Raw genomic sequence first — 22320 nt, 5'->3', positions numbered from 1 at the left:
GTGGGTGAATGCCCACTTCATCAGGCGTCTGATGAAGTGGGCATTCACCCACGAAAGCTGATGCTCCAATACTTCTGTTAGTCTTAAAGGTGCCACAGGACCCTCCGATGCTTTTTCCATGTGGAGGCTCTTACTGCGCATTTATGGCAGTTTATCTTAGTACACTTCCAAAATGTATTAAGCTAATGAATGCAAAGGCACTCCTAGTGCTCGGTAAGATTGTCTGCAGGGGAAGTTAGCTGGTGCACACTAGCTACTCAGGACTTCTATGGGCTTTTCACCCGTTTAGACAAAGCTACAGACATGAGTACATTAAAGGTCTTGGCAGTACAACCTTCAGCATCCCTTCCTCGGTATCCCTGTGGCTAAAATCTTGGCTCATACCCAAGGCCTCTTTTGCCTTAACTGTTGCAGCTACCTCTTCCTGGTTCCCCCAATGCTCATATTTGCCTTTTAAACTCTGCTGTTTAGTGATCCCACTGCTGCACCTTTCTCCTTCAGTACCTCCACTGGTTTTCCCTTCACCTTTAGCATCCCCTCCAGATGCTGTATCTTCAAGACCTTGCCCAGTCTAGTGTTTCTTTCCCCTTTGTCACCCAGCAATTTGTACACTGCATTACTCCTCTCTCCATAGCACTTGGAGGCAGGCCAGACCTTTGCTGAGCCGGGCAGAGGGACTGTTTTCTGCGTTTCTGGTCAGTTTTACTCCCGTAACTAACTTTGCAATTTGTTGTCTTCAGATTTTATCATTTTGGATCTAGAGTATGTGACCACATTGTATTTTCTGAGGGACTGTGCTTGCTGCTTCCCTTGTCATACCTATTTGTCAGAGCAGAAAACATGGAGCAGGTGTAGGAGCAAGCCGAATTGCTACAAAAATGAGCCAAACTGCTCTGGTGTGTTAAGGAAGGCTAGATCACTGACAGTGTTTCAGGATGCCAGGACCAACCTCCCAGTGGATGTGCAAACCAGGTGTGCCCCAGTTGCTGTGGCAGGCAACAAACTACATAAGAACGATCTTGCTGGGTCAGAACCGTGTTCCATCTAGACCAGTGTCCTGTCTTCTGACAGTGGCTGGTGCCAAATGGTTTGAAAAGGAATGAACAGAACTGGACGTTTTTGAGTGATCGATCTTAACTTGTCCAGTCCCAGCTTCTAGCAGTCAGAGGCTTAGGAACACCCAGAACATGGGGTTGTCTCTGACCGTATTGGCTAATAGTCATTGATGGACTATCCTCCGTGAATTTACATAATTCTTTTTTTAATCCAGTTATACTCTTGGCCTTCACAACATCCCCTGGCAATGAGTTCCACAGGCTGACTGTGCATAATGTGAAGAAATACTTCCTTTTGTTTGTTTTAAACCTTCTGCCTATTAATTTCATTGGGTGACTCCTAGTTCTTGTGTTATATGAAGCGCTAAATAACATTTTTTCTCTATACCATTCATGACAGACTCAGGCACTCTTCCCCCACAATCCTCAGGAGTACCGTGTCCTAGCTCAACATCTATATTAGCACAGCAGCAACGCCTCTGGTAGCATGGTCCAGTACAGCCAGTACCTCAGTCTCCAGGAACAGCAGCAATGAGGGTCAGTGTTCCCTAGCCATGCTCTTTCCAGAGTTTTTCTGATAGCTCTTGATTGGTCTCAATAACTGTGGTTCTTGGAACTTGATACATTGTGGATACTTCTAGTGCAAGAGGGCTTTCTATTTCAGGGTCTGATATTTCACCCCAATCTGGGTCTTCATTTAGCAGCCTGGGATCTGAGAAACACCAATCATTACTCTAGGCTACTCAGCCAAGGTTGTGGACATCACCTTGAATCTAGGAAAGAGTCCACCTACTGAATATACAATAGAACCTCAGAGTTGCGAACATCAGAATTATGAACTGACCAGTCAACCACACACCTCATTTGGAACCGGAAGTACACAATCAGGCAACAGCAAAGACCCCTCTCCTCTCCCCCTCCCCCCAAAAAAGGCAAATACAGTACAGTACTGTGTTAAACGTAAACTACTAAAAAAAGGGAAAGCAGCATTTTTCTTATGCTAAGTAAGGTTTCAAAACTGTATTAAGTCTATGTTCCGTTGTTCCTTTTGAAAGAACAACCGTAATGTTTTATTCAGAGTTATGAACAACCTCCATTCCTGAGGTGTTCAAAACTGAGGTTCTACTGTATAACTCACTGGCTGAAGTTGTACCACTGTTGGATTGACAAGAAAATTTATACAAAAAGCGGGGAAAAATAAGGCATAACCTTTTCTTCAGAGTGGGATTTCTTTGGGTTTAGAAGCTCATTTCCTGAGAAATGTTGCTGCAATTCATAGTACATTCTTGCATGAGCCCCAGCTGAGTATCTCATCATCTTCAGACATCTGCTTCACTTGTGAATCTTGTGCCTCTGCAGATTTCCTTCTTGGAGGCCAAACACTGTCATGTAGGCTCAGGTCAAAGCCCTCAGTGAGCCACTTGGTGCAGTGTCCATGCACCAGAAGGGTACTCTGAACTCTGGGCTCCCTTTACTGATCTATTAAATGTACATTTCAGCTGGAAGAGTTCTGTGGCTAACCCTTCCTCGAGCCTGAAAGTTAATACTCCATTCCCAGAAAGAGTTCTGCTGTCTTTCCACCCTAATGTTAAACACCCTAAGGAGTCTGACACAATCCATGAGAATCCAAGTGAAGCCAAAAGCTGTAGAAACCATAATACCCAATTTTCCTTTATCAACTGGGGAAGGTAGCAAGATGAATCCAGGCTCGTATCTCTGACTAATAAGGTAGAGGAACTGATCTTTCCTCAAGGAGTCACTACACCCTCCACAAGCTGTATCTTGAGCAGAAAGGACTCAGGCAACTTATGAGATTTATAGAGCAGCTATCTGCTCTTCACCCCTCAACCTTTCAGACTTAAGATGGCCACCCAATGTCAGTCAACCTGACATTTGGTAGGATACTGCAGGAAGTAGTATCTTTGTAAACTCTCCATGTCTTAGACCACTAGTTGTAATTAAATGTACATAGTTGTTGTTCCTCCCTCCCTGCTTGGAATGGCTGTTACTGCCTTGAACTCCCCAGTATTTGGGCTGTTGGATGTGAACGGGAGAGTCGATTCTTAGGTACTTCTCCATTTTGGCTCCTTCATGTCCAACAGTCTGACACCTTGGCAGTGTCTGAGTATGTTTTTTTTATTAGACATTTGTTCTGGTTGAAAGATTCTGCTGCAAATGTGAATAGTTTTGTCCACTTAAAGATCTGACTTGCCTCCAACTGCTATGAAGGGATCCAGGACAGAAATTTCCAAATCAGATATTTTCTAACATTAAAATGCAGTTTGCTGAGTTTACTGTGCTCATTGGCCGGGTGTAGAGGCACACGACTGAAAGTGTCTCAGGTTTTTCTGCAGATTTGTTGTGTGAACTAGGCCAGGTCATTTCACTTGTCTGTTACCCAGACTTCATATCTATAAAGTGGGAAGAATACCAGCTTACCTATTGACAGGTGATTGTGAAGGTTAGTGTTTGTACATCTCTCTGAAGATGTAAATTGCTATGTAAGTGGAACTGTTTTTTCCTATAAGGTTCATTGTGTGTTTCAGCTTGTAACTTGTAGCTTTGTGGCTGGCCTAGGACCCACATCAGTGTTCACCATTGATTTTAGGCAAAATTATGTTGTATGTGGTGATACTTTGAACTTCAAAATGTTTCAGAAAAAAAATTCATATATAGGTGCTCTGAGGCACCTGAATAAGTGGCCTGAACTTTGAGGTGCTGAGCACCTTCAGCTCCCATAGACTTCAGTGGGGATCTGCACCATGCCACTTATCTAGATGTCTAAATATGGGTTCAAGTGCCTAAAGTTAGATACTCAGGTCTGAAAATGTTGGCTGTAATTATTTTTGCTCCTGGCCTGAATTCATCAGTAGGGGAGCATACAGAGAGGATCTCTGCTTATGCAACTGAGCCGCAGTAAAGTAATTGTCAGTTCTGTAAGAGCTTTTAAGAAATCATGTGATATTTTAAATCTAACTGCTTTATGTATAGTGATACTACTTGCTTGTTGAGTTTATGCTGCAAGGTAAACTTTCACAATGGTGTATGGAGCTCAATACCAGAATACTGTGCTGTACATTCATCCTACGCTACTTAAAACACTCAAGTAGAAATGGTTCTATTAACTTGTATTTTTGTGTTTTAGAAGAGTTTAGAACTCTGTCACTGGTTGAATACCTGAAGAAAATGGGAGTAATACTGGGAAATTTTCAACATTTGTGTAAATATTCGTTGCAGGTGTTTGAATTTCTTATCCGTCTCCACTCAGCTGAAGCATCTGCAGATGAAGAAGTCTACCCGTATGTTCGTACGCTGCTGCACTTTGATACCAGAGAGTTCCTTAACGTTCTTGCACTGGTAAGAGCTATTCAAGTTCAGCAAAGGGTGGTGGTGGTGGGGAGCTAGCTCTTCTGTTCATCTATCATTGTTGCACAATCTCAAGTTGTCTTTCTAAAAGACGTACACTAGCTATACCAGAGGTTATTGGCTTGATGCAGGAACCATTTGGGGTACATCTACACTGGAATAAAAGACCCGCAGCACAGCCGGGGCAGTGCTGGGTCAGCTGACTGGGGCTGTGCTGGGTCAGCTGTGAGGCTAAACATTACTGTGTAGATGTTTGGGCTTGGGCTGGAGTCTGGGTTCTAGGACCCTTCCCACTCCCGGGGTCCCAGAGCTCAGGCTCCAGGCTGAGCCCAAACATTCTACACAGCAGTCTTACAGCCCCGCAGCCTGAGCCCAACGAGTCTGAGTCAGCTGACCCAGGCCAGCTGCGGGTGTTTAATTTCTGAGTAGATGTATCCTTGGTGACATTCTCTGGCCTGTATTGTAAAGGAGGTTGGACTAGATGACCGTAATGGTCCCTTCTGGCTTTAAAATATGACTCTGGTGTGTGCACTGGGATAACCATTCTCTTATCAAGCCATTGCTAAAATTGCAGGTGGGATAAAAATAACTAACTCTCAGGCTTGTACCTCAACAGGAGAATGTTTTAATATTAACATTTTTCTTTATCCATATTTTCTCTTGCCTTCACTTCTTCCCCTTCCCACTATACTTGTCTTATCTAATCAGGCTGTCTGTTCTATTACCAAAGTATCAAGTGCCTTAGAGTCACTTAAGTAGGCCAACAAAAGAAAACAAGGGGACATTTGGCTCCTGAAAGATAGTGATAAAGTAACATGCTTACAAGGAGTGTGAAAGCACCTTTGACACCCTTTTAACAAAACCTTTTGCTCATACTTGCTTTTGTTTATGGGAATAACATTGAAAAGCTTCTTCCCAAGTTGCCAAAGAATATTGCGGAACAAATTCTCTTTAATGCAGACTTTTGAAGACTTTAAGAATGACAAGCAAGCAGTGGAGTATCAACAAAGAATTGTGGACATCCTGCTAAAGGTTAGTGCATATAAAAAAAAAAAAATTAACCCTTTGAGTTTCATTTACACAGTACTATTTACAAAGTCACTTCAAAAGGCAGTGTACTGTAGAGTTAGGGTTAGAACAGAGGACTGATTATCAGGTCTTATGAGTTCCCTTTCCAGTTCTGTCACTACCTTATTGTGTAACCTTCAGGAGATCACTCGACCCATCTGATGCACAGTTTTCCCATCAATAAAGTGTGTGTAGTTCCTGTTGTGGTACTTGCTTCTCATGAGTGTTGTGAAGTTTTTGTGTTTGCACCTGAGACCCTTGGAGGAGAAGCACTGTTTTATATATCACTGCAAAGATTTGGGGTTTTGGCCAAAAAATGTTGTTTCCTGGGATTTTATTCCTTCTCAAAACCCTGCACCCAGCTAGCTTTCCCCCAACACTCTGTATAATAGGGCCTCTTGCCCAAAGATCTCATTGTTACAGATAAATTAGACTCCTTAAATAGTACCATATGGAATCTAAAATAAAGAAATTGGGGCTATTATGAATAAATATATAATCATGTGTACAATTTACAATATGTAGATTTTATTCTAAAATTTGCAAGCCACACAAATAAAACAAAAATGGTAGTTCAGTGACAAGTTTTATGTTTTAATATTTCGAAGCAGGAGTAAACTCCCATCCAGTCAGAACATAGTTTAGGCTCAGTTCAGCTCACGAGTCTGAGTTACAGGGAAAAGCATGAATACAGTATTTATTTTTTTCCCTTTTTAAAAATATCCCTAGCCAGAGTTCTAGGCTTAGGTACTGTTCAGTTTTCTAAATACCTACATAGTTGTAGTAAATGCCTAAAATAGCATACAGCAGGGGCAGCTTTTGGAGAAGTACCATAGTTTGGGAGGAAAGCCCCTTGTAGCATCTGTCAGTAGGGGAAGGAGGTAGCACCGGGCTCTGAGCAGGACCTACTCTAGATGTGGTTTTATCAGTGCTGCTTTATACATTGAATCGCAGCCACCGTCTGTATTTCCAACCTCACTGCAAGAAGGCCGTGTCCAACACTCTTCAGTAACTGCAAAATGTGAGTGTCCTTTTAGCCCCCAAACTGGCTCCTTAAAAGAGAAGCAGAGAAAGGACCCTCTCCATTTCCCTACTGAGCCCCAAATTAGCAAATCAGACTCTAGGTGCCCATCTGTCTTTTGCTAAGTTCCACAGTTCATCTTAGCAGCTAGCAGCAGTACATCCCCTTCCCCAAGCCCTTGGTCTCTAACTCAGTTTCACAAGCAGAGTCCTTAATTTGGGATTCCTGTTCTATCTTGATGTTTCTTGATACAGACATTGTCCTGAGCCCTGTCTCTTAAACAAGTAGTAAGGGCTGGGCCACCACAAATTTGACCTAAATTTCCCTCAGTTGGGTCTTGAAGACTTAATGTTTCGTCAGTATTGTTGGGATCAAAATAGGAGAGCAGCCATTTTAAGAATGACTTAGAAATCTACCTCAGACTACAAGATGAGGAGGCACAGAAGTGTCAGCATGAATACTTCTAGAAATTTCAAGAGAGACTGTATTATTTCAAAGGTGCCTCCAAGGTGAAACACTAAGGTCCTTTTTGTCCTGCATCAGGATTAAATAACCCTTTGCTGGGGTGGATTCAAGGGTTGGCAAAAGATGAGTTGATCCTTCCCAGCCCCTCAGCTGATAAGTTACTGAGGAATTATTAATTGGAGGTCCTTCCCATTGGAGTCCATAGCAAAACACTTCCTGATATTTCCTTTATCCTTCAACTTGCATCTGTTCATGGCACTATTCATTAGAGTTTTATAGATCTGTTAATATTTACATTAGTTTCTTGGGAGAGACCCCTCACCTCCATTCAGGTTCCAGGACTCCAGGCTTCAAACTGCACTTCCTGCCTTCAATCCTTCTTGGTCAGCGATGACCAGCAGCACTGCCTATACTGCCTTGGGGAAGCCCCCATTGAAGCAAGGTGCAGTATCTGATGATCATTCCCCAGCCATACCCAAGAAGGACAGGAACTTAGTGTCCACAAATACCTCATGGAGAAGGCCAGACCCAGGCCTGGGAACGCCCCCTGTATGCTGGCCTGATTCAACAAGGAGTGTGCCTCCTGCTGTGAAGTCTGACTCTGGTGCAGGATATACCCAATGGTGGAATCTTGTCAGGAAGTTAGGAGACACACTCATAAGCATGAGACAGTCTTCCTCTAAACCTACTTCAAAGAAGTCCGATTCAGCTCTGAGCAAGTCTATCAGTTAGGCCTTAGAGGACTTGGAACATTCTAAATCTCAGAGGCATGACAAGAAAGCCCATAAGCATTGGGCTCCATCAGTACTGTACCATGTTCCGTCGGTACCGTCATCCTTGACACCTCCCAAATCCCAGGATCCATTGGCACCGATGAAGTCAGATTGCTGTCAGCTCCAGGTACTGTTGTCCTGGCTGGCTCCAGGGGGTCGAACAAATAGAACCCTTCTCACACCAAGGAGATCTGAATTCGTTGCTGCCCCACAAGACACTTTCACTTTCCTGGATTCAGAATCCTCTCCTCCATTGGGCCCCTCCATCTCCAGGGAGATAATATCACCTCTGAGGGAATCGACCGCTAGAAGGTGTTTATCACTCCTCTCATACGCGAAATACATCTCCCCTCCAATGGCACTAAAGGTACTGCCATGGGACCTGGGATCAGCCTTCTCATTGGGAGATTCCAAACCACCCAATGAAACTTTCTTTCCCTACCCTACGCGTCCTCCACCACCCAAAAGACCTGCACTGGTTTGGGATCAGCCTCAGCCTCATCTAACATCTCTCATCTCATCTCTCCTACTGGCTATATTGGGCATGGGGACCAGAAACCCCTCCTACAGAGTTGACCCAATCTTCAAGGAAGTCACCCCTTGCCTCCTCTCTAAGGGAAAGTTCAGATCTGCCTCTGGATCCCTGGGAGGAGGAGGAACATGCTCCGGATTTGGTGGTTCAGCTGAAACCAGTAAGACTGCCATCTTCATCCCCAAATGAAGCGGTGAGTTCTACATCTCCTCCCCCTTAATCCCTCCTCCCCCCCCGTGACTTCCGACAGTTCCAAGACCACCTTTGCAGAGTTTCTGGAGAGCTTCAGATTCCTCTTGAAGAGATCCACAACTCCCAGCACAAACTCTTAGATATCTTCCATGCATCCGGACCCAATAGAATAGCTCTCTTCGTTAATGAAGCCATGAACCGTATTATAGTTCACATCACAAACAACTTTTGAGTACTGATAGTCATGTCTCTCTCTCCTAGGTCATATGACCTCATGCACCTACATCACCCTGTTTGCAAGACTCCACCTTTGTTGCCTTCAAATATGGCTGCAATCAGTATACTCTCCAAACCGCCATTCCATGAATCTCATGGTAACAGTTCTGGCCAGCATAGTGTCTTCCCTGCTGTGGTTGACAAATCCTCATCCGGTATGTGCATCCACTTTCTCTTTCCCTCTCTGGACCTGACCATTATTAGATGCATCCATATTCAGGTGGATAGCCCACATGAACAGCTGTGCAGCACAATGTACCTCAGCATCACGAGAGTCCAGGATGCACATCAATATCCTGGAGTTGCGAGAAGTCCAGAAGGCATGCAAGTCCTTGCTTCCGTTCATCCACACTCAACATGTCCTTATAATGTCAGACAACATTACGACTGTCTCCTACATCAGTAAGCAGGGAAGTGTGAGATCTGCCTCCCCATGTGCAGAAGCAGTCAGTTCGTGGAACTAGGGTGATTTGATTGCTGCTATACTATCAGCAGTCTAGCTTCTGGGGAAGCAAAAAATGTGCTTGCGGGCTCCCTCAACAGGCATTGCACAGTCGACAACGAGCAGGAGCTCCATGACTTGATACTGCACAATATTTTCACTCTACGGGAGACCCTAACTAGGGATCTGCTTGTCTTTCAAGCAAATGGCAAATGCACCCCACATTGCTCCACCGAAGCCGTCGGTTGCCACGCCCACGATGGTGCTCTGCTTCTTCTTGGTCAGACCAGCTCAATTATGCCTTCCCCCTGCTACCCCGCCTGCTTCGAGTTCTATGCAAAATCTGGCATAATAGAGCATGAGTCATCTTGTTCATCCCTTACTGGCCCAGACAGTTCTGGTTTCTCAACCTTCTATGCATGTCACCCTTACCACCAATCATCTTCCCAGTGTTTTCCGAGCTCCTGACCTAGTGAAATGGCCAGATCGGGCACCCAATCTGTGTCTGTTCCACCCCAGGGCTTGGTATTTGGATGGGGGTCATCCTTAAAACATTCATGTTCCACAGCTATACGAGACATTGTCTCTGATAGTAGAAAGGACTCGACTAGAAAATATTTTCTAGTAAAATGGAAGCGCTTTTCTTGGACACATCAGAGGCAGTTTCCCAGAAACTATAGCTATTCCTCTCATCTTGGTCTATACCCTATCTTTGAAGACCTCAGGTTTGCCCAACTGCTTCTTGTGAGTCCACTTGGTGGCAATCAGTGCATACCATCCACCTTACCGGGGCCACTTGGTCTTCGCACATCCATTGACCACTAGTTTCCGGAAAAGCCCTAGTAAGAACATTCCCATCTATTCAGATGCTTACTCCCCAGTGGGACCACTACCTAGTTTTTTCAGTATTCACAAGACTCCTGTTTGCTCCATGTCTCTCCTTTACATGAAGGTCACTTTTCTTGTAGCCATCGCCTCAGCTAGAAGGGTTGGCAAACTTGGAGTGATGATGGCAGGTTCTCTGTACACTATATTATATAAGGTTTCTCTGTATCTACTCACCAATTCACCCCTAAAGTAGTTTCTGAATTTCACTTTAGCCGATTGATTCACTTACTTATACTCTTCCCTAAATCACACGCTTTCACAGAGGAACAAAGACTCCGGTCCCTTGATGCACGGCGGGCCTTGGCCTTTTACCTTCACAGAACAAAACCAATTAGACTATAGCAGAAAGACTCAGAGGGCATGCCTTCTCCACCCAGAGAATCTCCAAATGGATTTCTGGCTGCATTCTACTCTATCAGCTATTGAACCTTCCTCCTCACAGCATAAGAGCTCCATTCAACCAGAACACAGATGACAGCTATGGCATCTCTTCAGGAGGTACGCTTCCTGGACATCAGTAAAGCAACCATGTGGAGCGCCATTCACACGTTTGCAAGACATTTTGCCCTGGTGCAGGGATTTTCTGCTGATGCTGCCTTTGGGATGACGGTACTCCGCTCAGTCCTACCATCTATCTCCTCGTACTCTCCTACTTATGTACTGCTTGTCAATCACCCATAGTGGAATACAATAGGGACCATCACCCAAAGAAGCAGCGGAGGTAACTTACCTTTAACTGGAAGTTCTTTGAGATGTGTGATCCCTGTCTGTATTCCACTTTCCGCCCTCCTTCCTTTCTTATAGAATAGATTAATAGAATATCAGGGTTGGAAGGGACCTCAGGAGGTCATTTAGTATAACCCCCTGCTCAAAGCAGGACCAATCCTCGGACAGATTTTTGCCCCAGATCCCTAAAAGGGCCCTCTCAAGGACTGAACTCACAACGCTGGGTTTAGCAGGCCAGTGCTCAAACCACTGAGCTATCCCTCCCCCCTCTCTGTTTTGGATCTTATCTGATTCACGGTAGAGAAGGAATTGGACAGGCAGTCGGTCTGTTCTGCCCATTTATTCCCTTGGATGGAGGCATGAGGTGAGCCAGGGCACAGGTGTGGACCAACGGACACTATCTTCAAATTTTCAGGCTCTGGACATATGGGTAATACAGATAAGGACCACACATCTCTAAGAATCTCCAGTTGCAGGTGTGTAACCTTTTTTCAGTGGTTCCTCAACTGAGGCACCATTTGACTGAGGTACTCTGGGTACATCTGCTGTTGTAAACATTAGCATCGTTAACATGTTTTGGATGGAAATCTGCCTTGCTAGTGAAAAACAGTAGTGAAGGAGATGAGCCATTTCATATAAATCATGTAAATAATTTGAGAGCTAGAGCCATGTCCGTGTTTGGGGAGGAGAGGAACAGTGGGTGGGAGGGACTGGAACTGGAGCAAAAGAAAATGCAATGGAGCAGGAACAGTGTCACAAAGAGACCCCTGTGAGGCAAGTGGCTAGGCAGCATGTTAGCTGTTGCTGTGCCAGTCACTCAGGATGGCAGCTGCTTTTGTGCTGTTGGCAGGTATTGTGAGAAGGTAAATAGCTGCTCATCCAGGGAGAGAAGGAAAGGCAAATTAGGAGAATAGTGGCCAATATCCAAAGGTTCCAGTGTTTCCACAGCTTTTAAATCCTTTGATCTTAAATTAGTTCTTTCACTAATCAAATGGTTCATTGAAATGAAAGGATTAGAACTGTTGACTCTCAAGCCTGAGTCACATCCACTAATCTTCACTAAAAGGCTTTGCCATGTGTCATGAGACAAGGGGAGGTAAAGTTTTGAAGGTCAGTCATAGTGACGGTGCCTCAGGCCTGCCTCCAGGGTCATGTTGGATTTCTCTGCCTCCACAGGACTGTATGGGTTAAGCTCCTTAGGCTTACTGGAGAACAACAGCTTTAGGAGACTCTCAGAATACTTCATATAACAACAGATCTCCTTTCCTGTAACTTGATTGAATTTGAGAGAAAATATGCAGGGGGAGAATCCCTTCCTCGCACGTGGCGCAGCCTATAGTGCCACCTCGCTTGCCTGGCAGAACAGGAATAGCCAGAGCCCCCTCAACAAGCAACTACAAGACTTGCAAGTTCAACTTATTCTGTTCCAGCTCTGTGACCCTGGCACTCTGTCATTCTTCCATTCAAAAAGCAACTTAGTCCAGCACTGAGTATATAGAACCCACAGCACACACGGGTGTCTGGGACCTCCCGCAGTGTGAGGGAATTGCCTATTGCCCTAACTCAGACACAAGGACTCAATCAAGAATCAACGGACTTCTTCATGAATCTTTGGGTGATAAGTCGCAAATTTCTTCACATGCAGGTTTTAACTGTCTGAAGAACTGCCAGATTTCACTAGAGAATTGAAAATGTTCTCCTAAGTACAGATAAAGGGGATGGTGGTCTTGGTTATCACAGCTACTTTCAAAAGACATACCTTTTTAGCAAGCAGGACCAGCATTCCAAGTACCTCTTTCCCCTCCTCTCCTTTCCCCCCCTTCCCCTTCCCCCTCCCCCACCCCGCGGGGAGCAGGTTCCTTAGTACTCCCCCACTGTCATTGGCTTCCAAAGGGGGTGAGAAGTGTAATAAATCCTATGCATCATTTATATGGTTCCCTCCAAAAAAATCTTCCTAATGGAATCACACATCAGCAAAAGAAAAAATCAAGAGAACATATGTGGTGGCCATTCCTTCTCCAGCTCTTTCTCCTCCCCTCCCTCCCCCCTACTCCTAAGAGTGTGAGCTCTCTAAACATGATCCAGAACCTGCTATTGTGGGGGTTGTAAATGCTGGCTGTTTGAGATTGCTCAGGGGGTTGGGATGCAGATTAGAATCTCTGAAGATGAATGAGTGGATAGACAATGAAGCCAAAGGTATGTGATAAATGTTTTTAGCACATGGCTATCACCTCCACATATTTTGTATGTATTCTAGTGACAGCAAAAAAGGCTCATCTATTTGAGAATGAAGACAATGAGAAAAGTACACTCTTGATATTTAAAAAATAACCTTTTTGAACCGCTCTAGTGCCTCAGCAAAATTCTGAATTTCTGCCCAAGCTTCTTTGAAAGGATATGGTGGGAGGCCTGGGAGTAAAAACTTTCTTTAAATCCTCCCTTCCAGCTAACTACAGAGGGCTGCTTCTGTGCTTTAGTGGGCACAGGCCAATGTTTGCACTGCCTTGCAAGCTGTCACTACTGTGCTTCATTGATGAGTTCAGAACAATGTTGCTGCCAGCTGTGGACAGGCAGACAATAGCAAATGTGTTTTTCGTTGTTTGGATTTTGATTGACCTCTTTCTTGTGAATGTATCTGCTGCCAGTGCATAAGTGATAACATTTTTAGAGACCATGATCACATCCTGTCTGTAGGTGGCAGAATTGGAGTGGAAAATCTGATGGGGAGGTGATACTGATAAGTATTTATTAATACTAGGACCATAAACGTTAATTCAGGTTCAGCAAACAAAAGCTTTTTTATGCTTTATATAATGAGTCCTCAGCTTGAGAAACAACTAGCACAGATTCCTTGTGAATTTGTGAAAGAGGAAAGCTCCTTTTAGTGATCTAGTTTATTTGACTAGAGAAATATTTTAGTTATTAGGTAACATTTTATTTCATACAGTAACCTCCACAAATCCTTTTATAGATAATGAAACATAAGGAAAAGTGAGATGATATTGATTTATCCTTGAAACATAACTCGGTGCTGTTCCATGATTAACATCGTTACTGGCCCTTATCTACCTTACACTGGTTAAGATGACCTTTATGGACTCATCCTTTATCCTGGGTTCTTCACTCATTTTAGCAGTAAGATAGGCTCTCCTGCTTCATCCAGTGTTTTCTCCCAGGCACCAAAGCTTGAGCACAGTTGAGTCCAGACACTGAAGCATAGGCATAGTCACCCCCCCCCACCGCCCCTTTATTCATCTTTGCCTTCCTACCCAAGCAGGGGCAAGAATCCCCATTCAGGAGCATCAGGGTGGCTTGCTGTTATCTTTCGGGGCCAGAGAGAGTTGTGAGTAGGCATAGGCTCCTTTTTGTCATTCAGAGCTCCCCCAAACAATCAAACATGCCCAGGCAACGCTTCCTTTAATATAGGGCAGTGGTGTTCAGCCTGAAAGCCAAATACATTTCATCAAGGTCAGGAGGCCGCAACCATTACTTTGACACATGTTCTCTTCCTTGTTCTGTTCCATTAGTGTTGTTCAGGTGACACACAGGGAACAAGTCCCCTTATCCCCAGTAAGCACGGAGCTGGCATAGCGCCCATGCTTCCCTCCTGTGCATAGGTATGATGGGGCAGGGGATGCTGTGTGCTGCCCTCTGGCTGTCCTTGGCTGGCATATGGTCCCTTGAGGACCATTGCCAACTGGCATATGTTAGCCCTTAGGCTTGTTGTTGTTTCTCAGCTTCTCCTCTTCCCCTTTTGCTGGGCTGCCCTTGGTGGCTGCGTAGGGTGGGGAGCCATCCTATGCTAAGTGCTCTCTTTGGGGCTCCCAAATTTAAGCACAGAAGCTGGCAATGGAGCAATTAGTGTTGCTTCCCCCTCCTCTGATTCAGCAAACAGACAGTATGGGAGTTGTTGAGCAGCTGCAACAAGGAAGGCAAAACAGATGTGCAGAATGCTCCTGGCTCACCGGAGCTGCTCGGGGGCTGCTAGAAAGAAGTGGGAGGCAGTTAGGGAGGCAACGCCTCCTTCCTCCTGTATTGGTGAGGCTGATTCAAACACCTCAGTTTAACAATCATATAGCACAGCTCAGGAAACTCTGTGACACTAAACACCCCGATGTTCACACCCTACACACTATTGCACAAAGATTGTCTTGAGCGAAGCCTGTATTTTGCTAGATTAAGTTCTAAACTTTTAGATGCAGGTTTCATTTTAACTTCCTTGTAACCCTGTCTAATTTTCTCCCTTTTACTTACCAATAGGACAATAGGTTAAGTGATGCTAACAAATTTGTTTTATATTACTATAAACTAACTCAGTGCTGTTCTTAAAGAGAAGAGTTTGTTTACCCCCGTTAAATTAATAAGCTGTGATGTGGGTTTTGTCTGTTTACAGGAGCAAAGAACCTGTCCAGGAGAGGGATGGGCACTTGAGGGCACACAATTTGGGGGAAATTCAGGACTGGAGTGTGTTGGGGTCATCTCGCTGGTTGTAACCAAGGCTGGTGGAAGTCAGTGTGTGAGATATGTTATTGGCAGGCTGCTGGGATCACAGCTGCTGGACCAGGGTTGCAGCCATGCATGCAGACATATTCAGGATGTGACCTGCATGCTGGTAAGCTGGTTGTGAGCAGCCCAGGTTGGGAGCTACAACCGCAAAGCATTGTGAGGCACCCAGGATTACCGGGCAGATAGCGAGACAACCCCTCACTGGTCTGGATTGCACCCCAGAATAGGTCTCTCAATTCATAATCAAATGATTTTTTTTTTCTCCTTAAGTCTCCTTAAACAGAAGGACTGCAGTTTAAAGGCTCTAGGTACTCAAGTTGGATATCTTTGGCCTGGGGGGCTCCTTAGATACTGAGCATGGCTAAAAACATGCTCCTCTTAATGCAGCTGCTTCACAGGCATTCTCGCTTGGGATCAGCACCCCATTGTACACATACACAGGCAATGAGACCCTCCTGTTCATTCAGTAACTCATTTTCCAGAACATAGCCACAGATTCTCCTGTAGGAGTCCCCGCCCCAGACAGTGAAGTCTAGGCACAAATATCCCCTTTTTATTCCAGGGCTCCAGGCAGCCACGCTTGTTCAGACTCCCCTTCATTCAGAGTCCTTAAAATACCAGAGCATGTGTGCAAATTCACAACCTCTGAAGCACGAGCACAACCCCGTCTCCCTTCAGTCAGGTGCCTCTACCATAGTAGTGAGTGTAGGCTGTCATCCATTTCATCTCTTCAGGTAACCATGTCTGAGTATGCCTTCCCTGTTAATTCAAGAATCCCCTTACCCAGCCACAGATAGATACCCAAGCAGCTACATGTAAGTGCAGCCCCACCTGGCTTCCCCCGTACTCCCTCTGTTCCAGGCCCTTGTGCCTTTTTTCTAGCTTTCTCTTATGCTGCTATCACTTGCTTTTTAACTGGGTCATCGGGACATCTGACCTAATCTGAAATGGGAGCCAAAGCTACTTTTAAAAACCATGCAGGAAAGAATACCAAACAGTTTCATTCACTAACAGTCATCCTATCTCCAAGACAGAAGTACATTATGTTGAATGGGCATGTAAGGAAGTAGCAGGCTTGATCACTAAGCAGAGTTGTGTTGCCACAACTTTGAAAGCCTGTAAGATGCTGTGCTGCTGTCCACACACCTCACAGTTCACTCTGGTGCAGCTAGTGTTACTTCTAGTGTGTCATGCTGTCGCGTCTTGTTTTGTGTGTTTCAAAGATGATTGCATAATGGATAAATCATGTTTGTTTTTTCTCTGCTCACAAGGTTATGGTGGAAAATTCTGATTTCACCCCATCACAAGTTGGCTGTCTTTTTACCTTTCTTGCCCGGCAGCTGGCTAAGCCCAACAATACACTGTTTGTAAACAGGACGCTTTTTGACCAGGTAAATGTTCCATTGTCACTGAGGGCACCTCAGCTAAATATGGAGGTTTCTGACATGCAGGTTCCACAAATAAATTGCAAATTGCACTGTAGGTTCAGGCTGTACTGAAGATCTGTTACCTGCCACATAGTGGATGGGATACTGGCTGGGGGCTCAGTGGTTGTGATTTCAGAAACAATATGGAGAAGGCAGCACAAAAGTGCTAAAGTTTTAAATACTTGTTCTTATCTCAGCCTGCTGTGATTTATGTAATTGTGTGAGATATGGGGGAAACCTCTGTTTCTGTCCCCTCCACATGTCTCCTGAGGTGAAGACCGTGTGCAGTAACAATGTTATAGTGTCTGTTTATCTTTTATTTTTCCTCAGACCCTGGAGTCTTTCCTTCCCATGGAAAGACAGACTTCCATCTGTTTCCTGTAGATTTTGTGTGTTTGGGGAAAGTGCAGGTGTTGGGAAGGAGAGAACCAAAATGTTTAATCTTTTGGCACTGGCTGCAACCCTCTTTCTGAGAACAGTAAAGGCAGGCCACTAACTGTGGGATGCCAGAATAAAGGGCCCAACAGATTACCTGATTTAAGAATGTATCAACTAAGTATAATGTATATGGGTTTGTATAAGGAATAGTTTAATGTACAGCATGTTTCTGTACAGTCTGAAACCAGGATAAGCTGTACCTTACTTTGGGTTTGCACCAATGGAGCTGCATTGGTGTTGCTATACCAATTCATACAAACCCTAGAGCAGGCAAGTCTATAGCCTGATTTGGTGGGGCAACACCAATGCATAATAGTGTATTTCATGAAAGACCTCAGAGCCTTAGAGTAAGACTGCAGAAACATCTGAAAGTGGATGGGTCACTACAAAAAGTAACTTTCCCTCTGCTGATACACCTTCTTGTCAACTGTTGGAAATGGCCGACGTCCACCTTGATTGCATTGACCTTGTTAGCACTACAAAAGTAATTTTCCCTCTCTTGATGTTCACCCCTTCTTGTCAACTGTTGAAAATAGGCCACTTCCACCTTAACTGAATTGGCCTTGTTAGTACTGACCCCCCCACTTGGTAAGGCAACTCCCAGCTTTTTTTGTGTGTGTGTGTGTGTGTGTGTGTGTGTGTGTATATGTATATATATGTATATATATGTATATATATATACTGCTTACTGTATTTTTTACTCCATGCATCTGATGAAGTGGGTTTTAGCCCACAAAAACTTATGCCCAAATAAATTTGTTAGTCTCTAAGGTGCCACAAGGACTCCTAGTTGTTTTTTTAATATATAATGAAAATAGTCATCTTTCTCCTTGACCAGGTCCTTGAATTTCTGTGCAGCCCTGATGACGATTCCCGACACTCAGAGAGACAGCAGGTAGCAATCTTTAGAGGTGTATTTCATTATGTGTAAGAGACAAACGGATCAAAAAAGAAGTGCTAGGAATTACCAATCTCTAGAGGAGGATTAACCTGGTCAGAAGACAGAGTGACCACAGGCTGTATTGGAGCTAATGTACCAAAATGGAAACTTTCACTGGGGGGTGGGAAGGGAGGACAGTAGCAGGGCAAAGCCAGGAGCAGTGGCAGAACAGGACCTGGAGATGGGTACTATAGATCCCATCTCCTGGGGATCTGAAACAGCCCCCTAAAGAGAGAGAGAAAACTTTCCCCCTGTCCCCAAATGAATCAGGGCCATCAGGACTCTTGTAATCTAGACTCCTGCAGAAAGTGTGACACACATGGAGTTAACATGGCATTTGTCTAGGTTTAACTGGGACAGTGCATTCCCTCCACACTACTACCACTGTGATATCTGGGCTCAAGTGTTTTACTTCAATTCCTATTTATGCCTCAGTCTCACTAGGCCTTACATGTACCTAAATGTTGTCTTTTTCCTGACATGTATAGCCTGCCTATCTCTGTAGAAGAATAACGGATGCTATGGGAGAGATGGAGTTGGAATAGAAAATGAAAATGTTCCCATTTAAAACCAGGACAAAATATGCAAATATTTAAAAGCCAGTTGAAGTTAAATCAGTGCAGCTGTCTCACTTAGACATGGCCTAAGTTCAGTTGGTTTTGTTTAATAATTAGTTTTAACTTGTAGCCTCTGCATTATTTTCTTTTATCATCCTTGCAGCAAGTTCTCCCTCTCCCCTGGTGGGTCATGTCTTATCGCCTTCTCTGGCGTTAAGTTAATTAATTGGGAAAATCTAGGCTACTTGGTTTTCTCTGTCATTGAATTTCCTACGCAACTCCTGTTCCCTGTTGCTAGGGTATCACTGGCAGAGAGGGTCACTCATTTTCCTGCACTTGTTTTGTGTTTGATAGCAATAGCACCATCAGGAAAATCCTAGGGAAATGTGACCTTCAGATTGATGGAGAACCAAAATTAAATACACCTGTAAACTAGCGTCAGTATATAATGCCTGCATCTGTAGCTTTCACTCTATGCATCCGAAGAAGTGAGGTTTTTACTCACGAAAGCTTATGCCCAAATAAATCTGTTAGTCTTTAAGGTGCCACCAGACTCCTTGTTGTTTTTGTAGATACAGACTAACATGGCTACCCCCGATACTTAAAATCCAATAGTAATATTCAGTTTCTTAGGTTGTGAGCTCTTTCAGACAGGTACAGTCTTTGTTTGATCCAAGGCCGTAGATACTACCACAAAACAAATAATAATTATTCAATATCTCTTCAGGTCCTTTTAGAACTACTGCAAGCTGGAGGGATAGTACAGTTTGAAGAGAATCGTCTCATCCCTATGGCAGAAAAAGCTGAATTGTAAGCTTTTTGTTGTTGTTGTTTTTACAGTGTATAATACCTGGTTTTTAAAAGTCCTCCTGTAGCCCTCTCAGCCATTCTAATCATCACTGAAGTTATGTAGTCATTCCAAGTATCTCACTGCTGTTCTGCAGCTGTTCTTGGATTACTTTCCTCCAAACATATTCGCTTTTATTTCCTTATTGTCAGTTCGTATCTAAACTCTCGCAATCCGTTTGTATTTAACGTTCTTAGTAGTACTGTTTGCAGAGCTGTGTGAACCTTCCAGAATGGAACCCAAAATCATGTGAAACTTGACTAGCTTTTAATTTAATTCTATCATGGAAAGTAAAATAGTCAAGTTTCACCTGGTCTCTGTAGGGCATACTGTAATGACTATCATGTAATGATGGGTGACTACGGAGGAGTGGGGGGTCCACATCCTAAAGGCATTTAGAAGTATCCGGAGATTCGGATCAGTCCTTGGGTTGCCAACCCTAAAATCAAACAGCAGACATAAACCCATCTTTCAGAGGTGCTGAGAATTTCCGCCATCTCCTTTGGCAACTTTACGCCTCCTGAAAGTATTCTCAGTCTTGCTTGGGTTCAGCCAACAAATAGCCATCCAAGCCACAACTTCAGACATGGTGAGCTCTTTTCTCCCATACTAGGAAGGACAGAAGCACTGGAATATAAAGTTGGGTGGCATGAGTCTAATGAAGACAAGCAAGTGCTCAGTTATGCCTTTCAGTAGCACCCAGAACAGGTCACTCAAGCAATGTTGTCAGTCCCTGATAAGGCCCGCAAAATGCATCAGCGACACCATGTGGTTAGTAGCATTGTGAAACAGTTGATAGCTCTGGGAATTAACATGGATTCCTGATCATCTTCCCTTGCCTGGAAGAGATCAGTCAGGAAGCTGTACCAGTGCAGTTCCTCTATCATAGCCCGCTGTGAAGGCATATTGGTTGGAGTCCATCAGCAGGTTTGAAGCCTGGCACACAGACCATGCTTGCTTCAGTTTGGACACTGTTTTTATGTAATTTCTTCCTGGCTTTGGAAACAAAACTCATTGTTAGATATGAAAGCTGGCCAACAGTAGCAGCACTTCATATGCCACACTCCACCATGCATTCCTCAGGCAACATGTTTAGCCTAGAGTTGGCCGTATTTTGGAAATAAAAACCAGCACGCTCCTTTGCTACCCATAACAGGGTTGCCCATTTATCCTACACTAAGACTTTCATGTTGTAGGGAGGCAGGCGGGACGAAGGTTGGACCATAGTCTTGTGACGGGAAGGACCAACTGAAGCATGGCAGTGCCTCATTCGGTGGAGCTTATCACGAGCCAAATGGGGAGGGAATGAATGAGAGTTGGAGAATACTGACAGGCTCCACTCATTCTTGGGATCTATGTTGTTGTTTATAGAGCTGGTTTCCCAAAATTACATTTTTCAGCTCTGTAAACAGGTATGTCATTGTTTGGGAGCGCTTTTGGTGAAAAATAGTTTTTAAGCTGAAGCTACACAAATTCAGACTAGAAATATGATGCAAATTCTTAGAACCCTGTGACATTTTGTTGTTTTTTATAGTTTTTTCATTTTATTTTTTCAGGAATTTTGTGTTCAATTTTATCCATTTTGTCCACATGGGGGTGCTGGGTCCTGTCCCCAGGCAGGAGTTTGCTGAGTGAGCCTGCCTAGTACTCATCCTGCAGAGGTAGACCTGGCTTCCCGCAGCAGACATTGCGACCTGATGCACAGGGTTGCTGTGCTGCTCAGGTTTGGAATGGCTGCCCCTCTGTCATGATGATGGAGGGGCAGCCAGTCCAAACATGAGTAGTATTGTGACCCTGTGCAGCAGGTTGCAGCGCCTGGAGTGGGAAGCTGAGGCCCAGCCCATGGGGCAGGAGCCACTGCTGTGCTAAGAGTTTTTCATTGTATTTTGTTTTATGTTGTGTTTTTGTTTTGTGGTCTGATTTGTGAAAAACCTGGGGCTCTCAACAGTGTTAGTACTTAACCATTGGAACAACTTACCCAGGAATGATGAGGTGGATTCTCCATTACTTACAGTTTTTAATCAAAATTGGACTTCTCTTCCTAAAAGATCTGCACTAGCTCAGCTAGAAGGTTCTGTACTTGATGCAGGAATTATTGGGTGAGAGTCTCTGACTAGGATGGAGGTCAGACTAAATGTTCATAATACGTAGTCTCTTCTGGACTTAAAATCTATCTGTGGAAAAATGGCAGAAGACAGTCCTGAAAGAATTCTTTATTCTCTGACCAATAAGAAACTTTTTGAGGGGGGAAAAACTCAGATTGCTATCAAGTAATTAGTTTACTTGAGGGGTGTCAAACCAGTCTGAAGTAGCAGAGCAGAAACAGAATACAGCTGATCATCCCTGTAATATAGCTGTTTTCCCTGCATCCTTAGTTCTTTCTGTCTTGGTTTCTAACCAACAGCCCAAGATAACTATTCAGTTCCATCACAAATGATTGGAGACACTGCTCTACAGCCAAAATGCATCTGAAATAAATGTAGTCAAACTTTACTAATTCTGGGTCACTGAGAACGAAAATGATGCTTAAAATTGTTGATTGGCTCTAGTTTTCAAGATATGCTATTGGATCAGTATATACGACCCTTGACTTGGGAATGGCGGAGGATAAGTGAGTTATAAAGGGAATTTAAACCAGAAATGACTAAAATACATCTTTGACTGGATCTATGAATAAATCTATGACTGGGTTTGGACTGTACTTGCTTTTTAGGCAAAACAATGAATGATGCAATCTGAAGCTGGTATTGCATCATACATGATATGAATTGCATCATGTTATTCCTAGAAGTCATGGATGA

General features: G+C 44.1%; 1 protein-coding gene across 1 annotated transcript in view; it reads left to right on the top strand.

Annotated features, from left to right (window-relative positions):
• Positions 1-22320, top strand: part of VPS8 (VPS8 subunit of CORVET complex) — a 264970-nt gene that overhangs the window by 121491 nt on the left and 121159 nt on the right. Inside the window, exons 27-31 of the mRNA XM_034781874.1 lie at positions 4293-4412; positions 5382-5453; positions 16582-16701; positions 18014-18070; positions 19400-19482. Coding sequence (XP_034637765.1) covers positions 4293-4412; positions 5382-5453; positions 16582-16701; positions 18014-18070; positions 19400-19482 — 452 coding nt within the window. The remainder of the gene's footprint in view (positions 1-4292; positions 4413-5381; positions 5454-16581; positions 16702-18013; positions 18071-19399; positions 19483-22320) is intronic.

The sequence above is a fragment of the Trachemys scripta genome, chromosome 9, assembly GCF_013100865.1.
Source record: "Trachemys scripta elegans isolate TJP31775 chromosome 9, CAS_Tse_1.0, whole genome shotgun sequence".
NCBI classification, from domain to species: domain Eukaryota; kingdom Metazoa; phylum Chordata; order Testudines; family Emydidae; genus Trachemys; species Trachemys scripta.
This window is presented reverse-complemented; position numbering and strand designations above follow the sequence as displayed.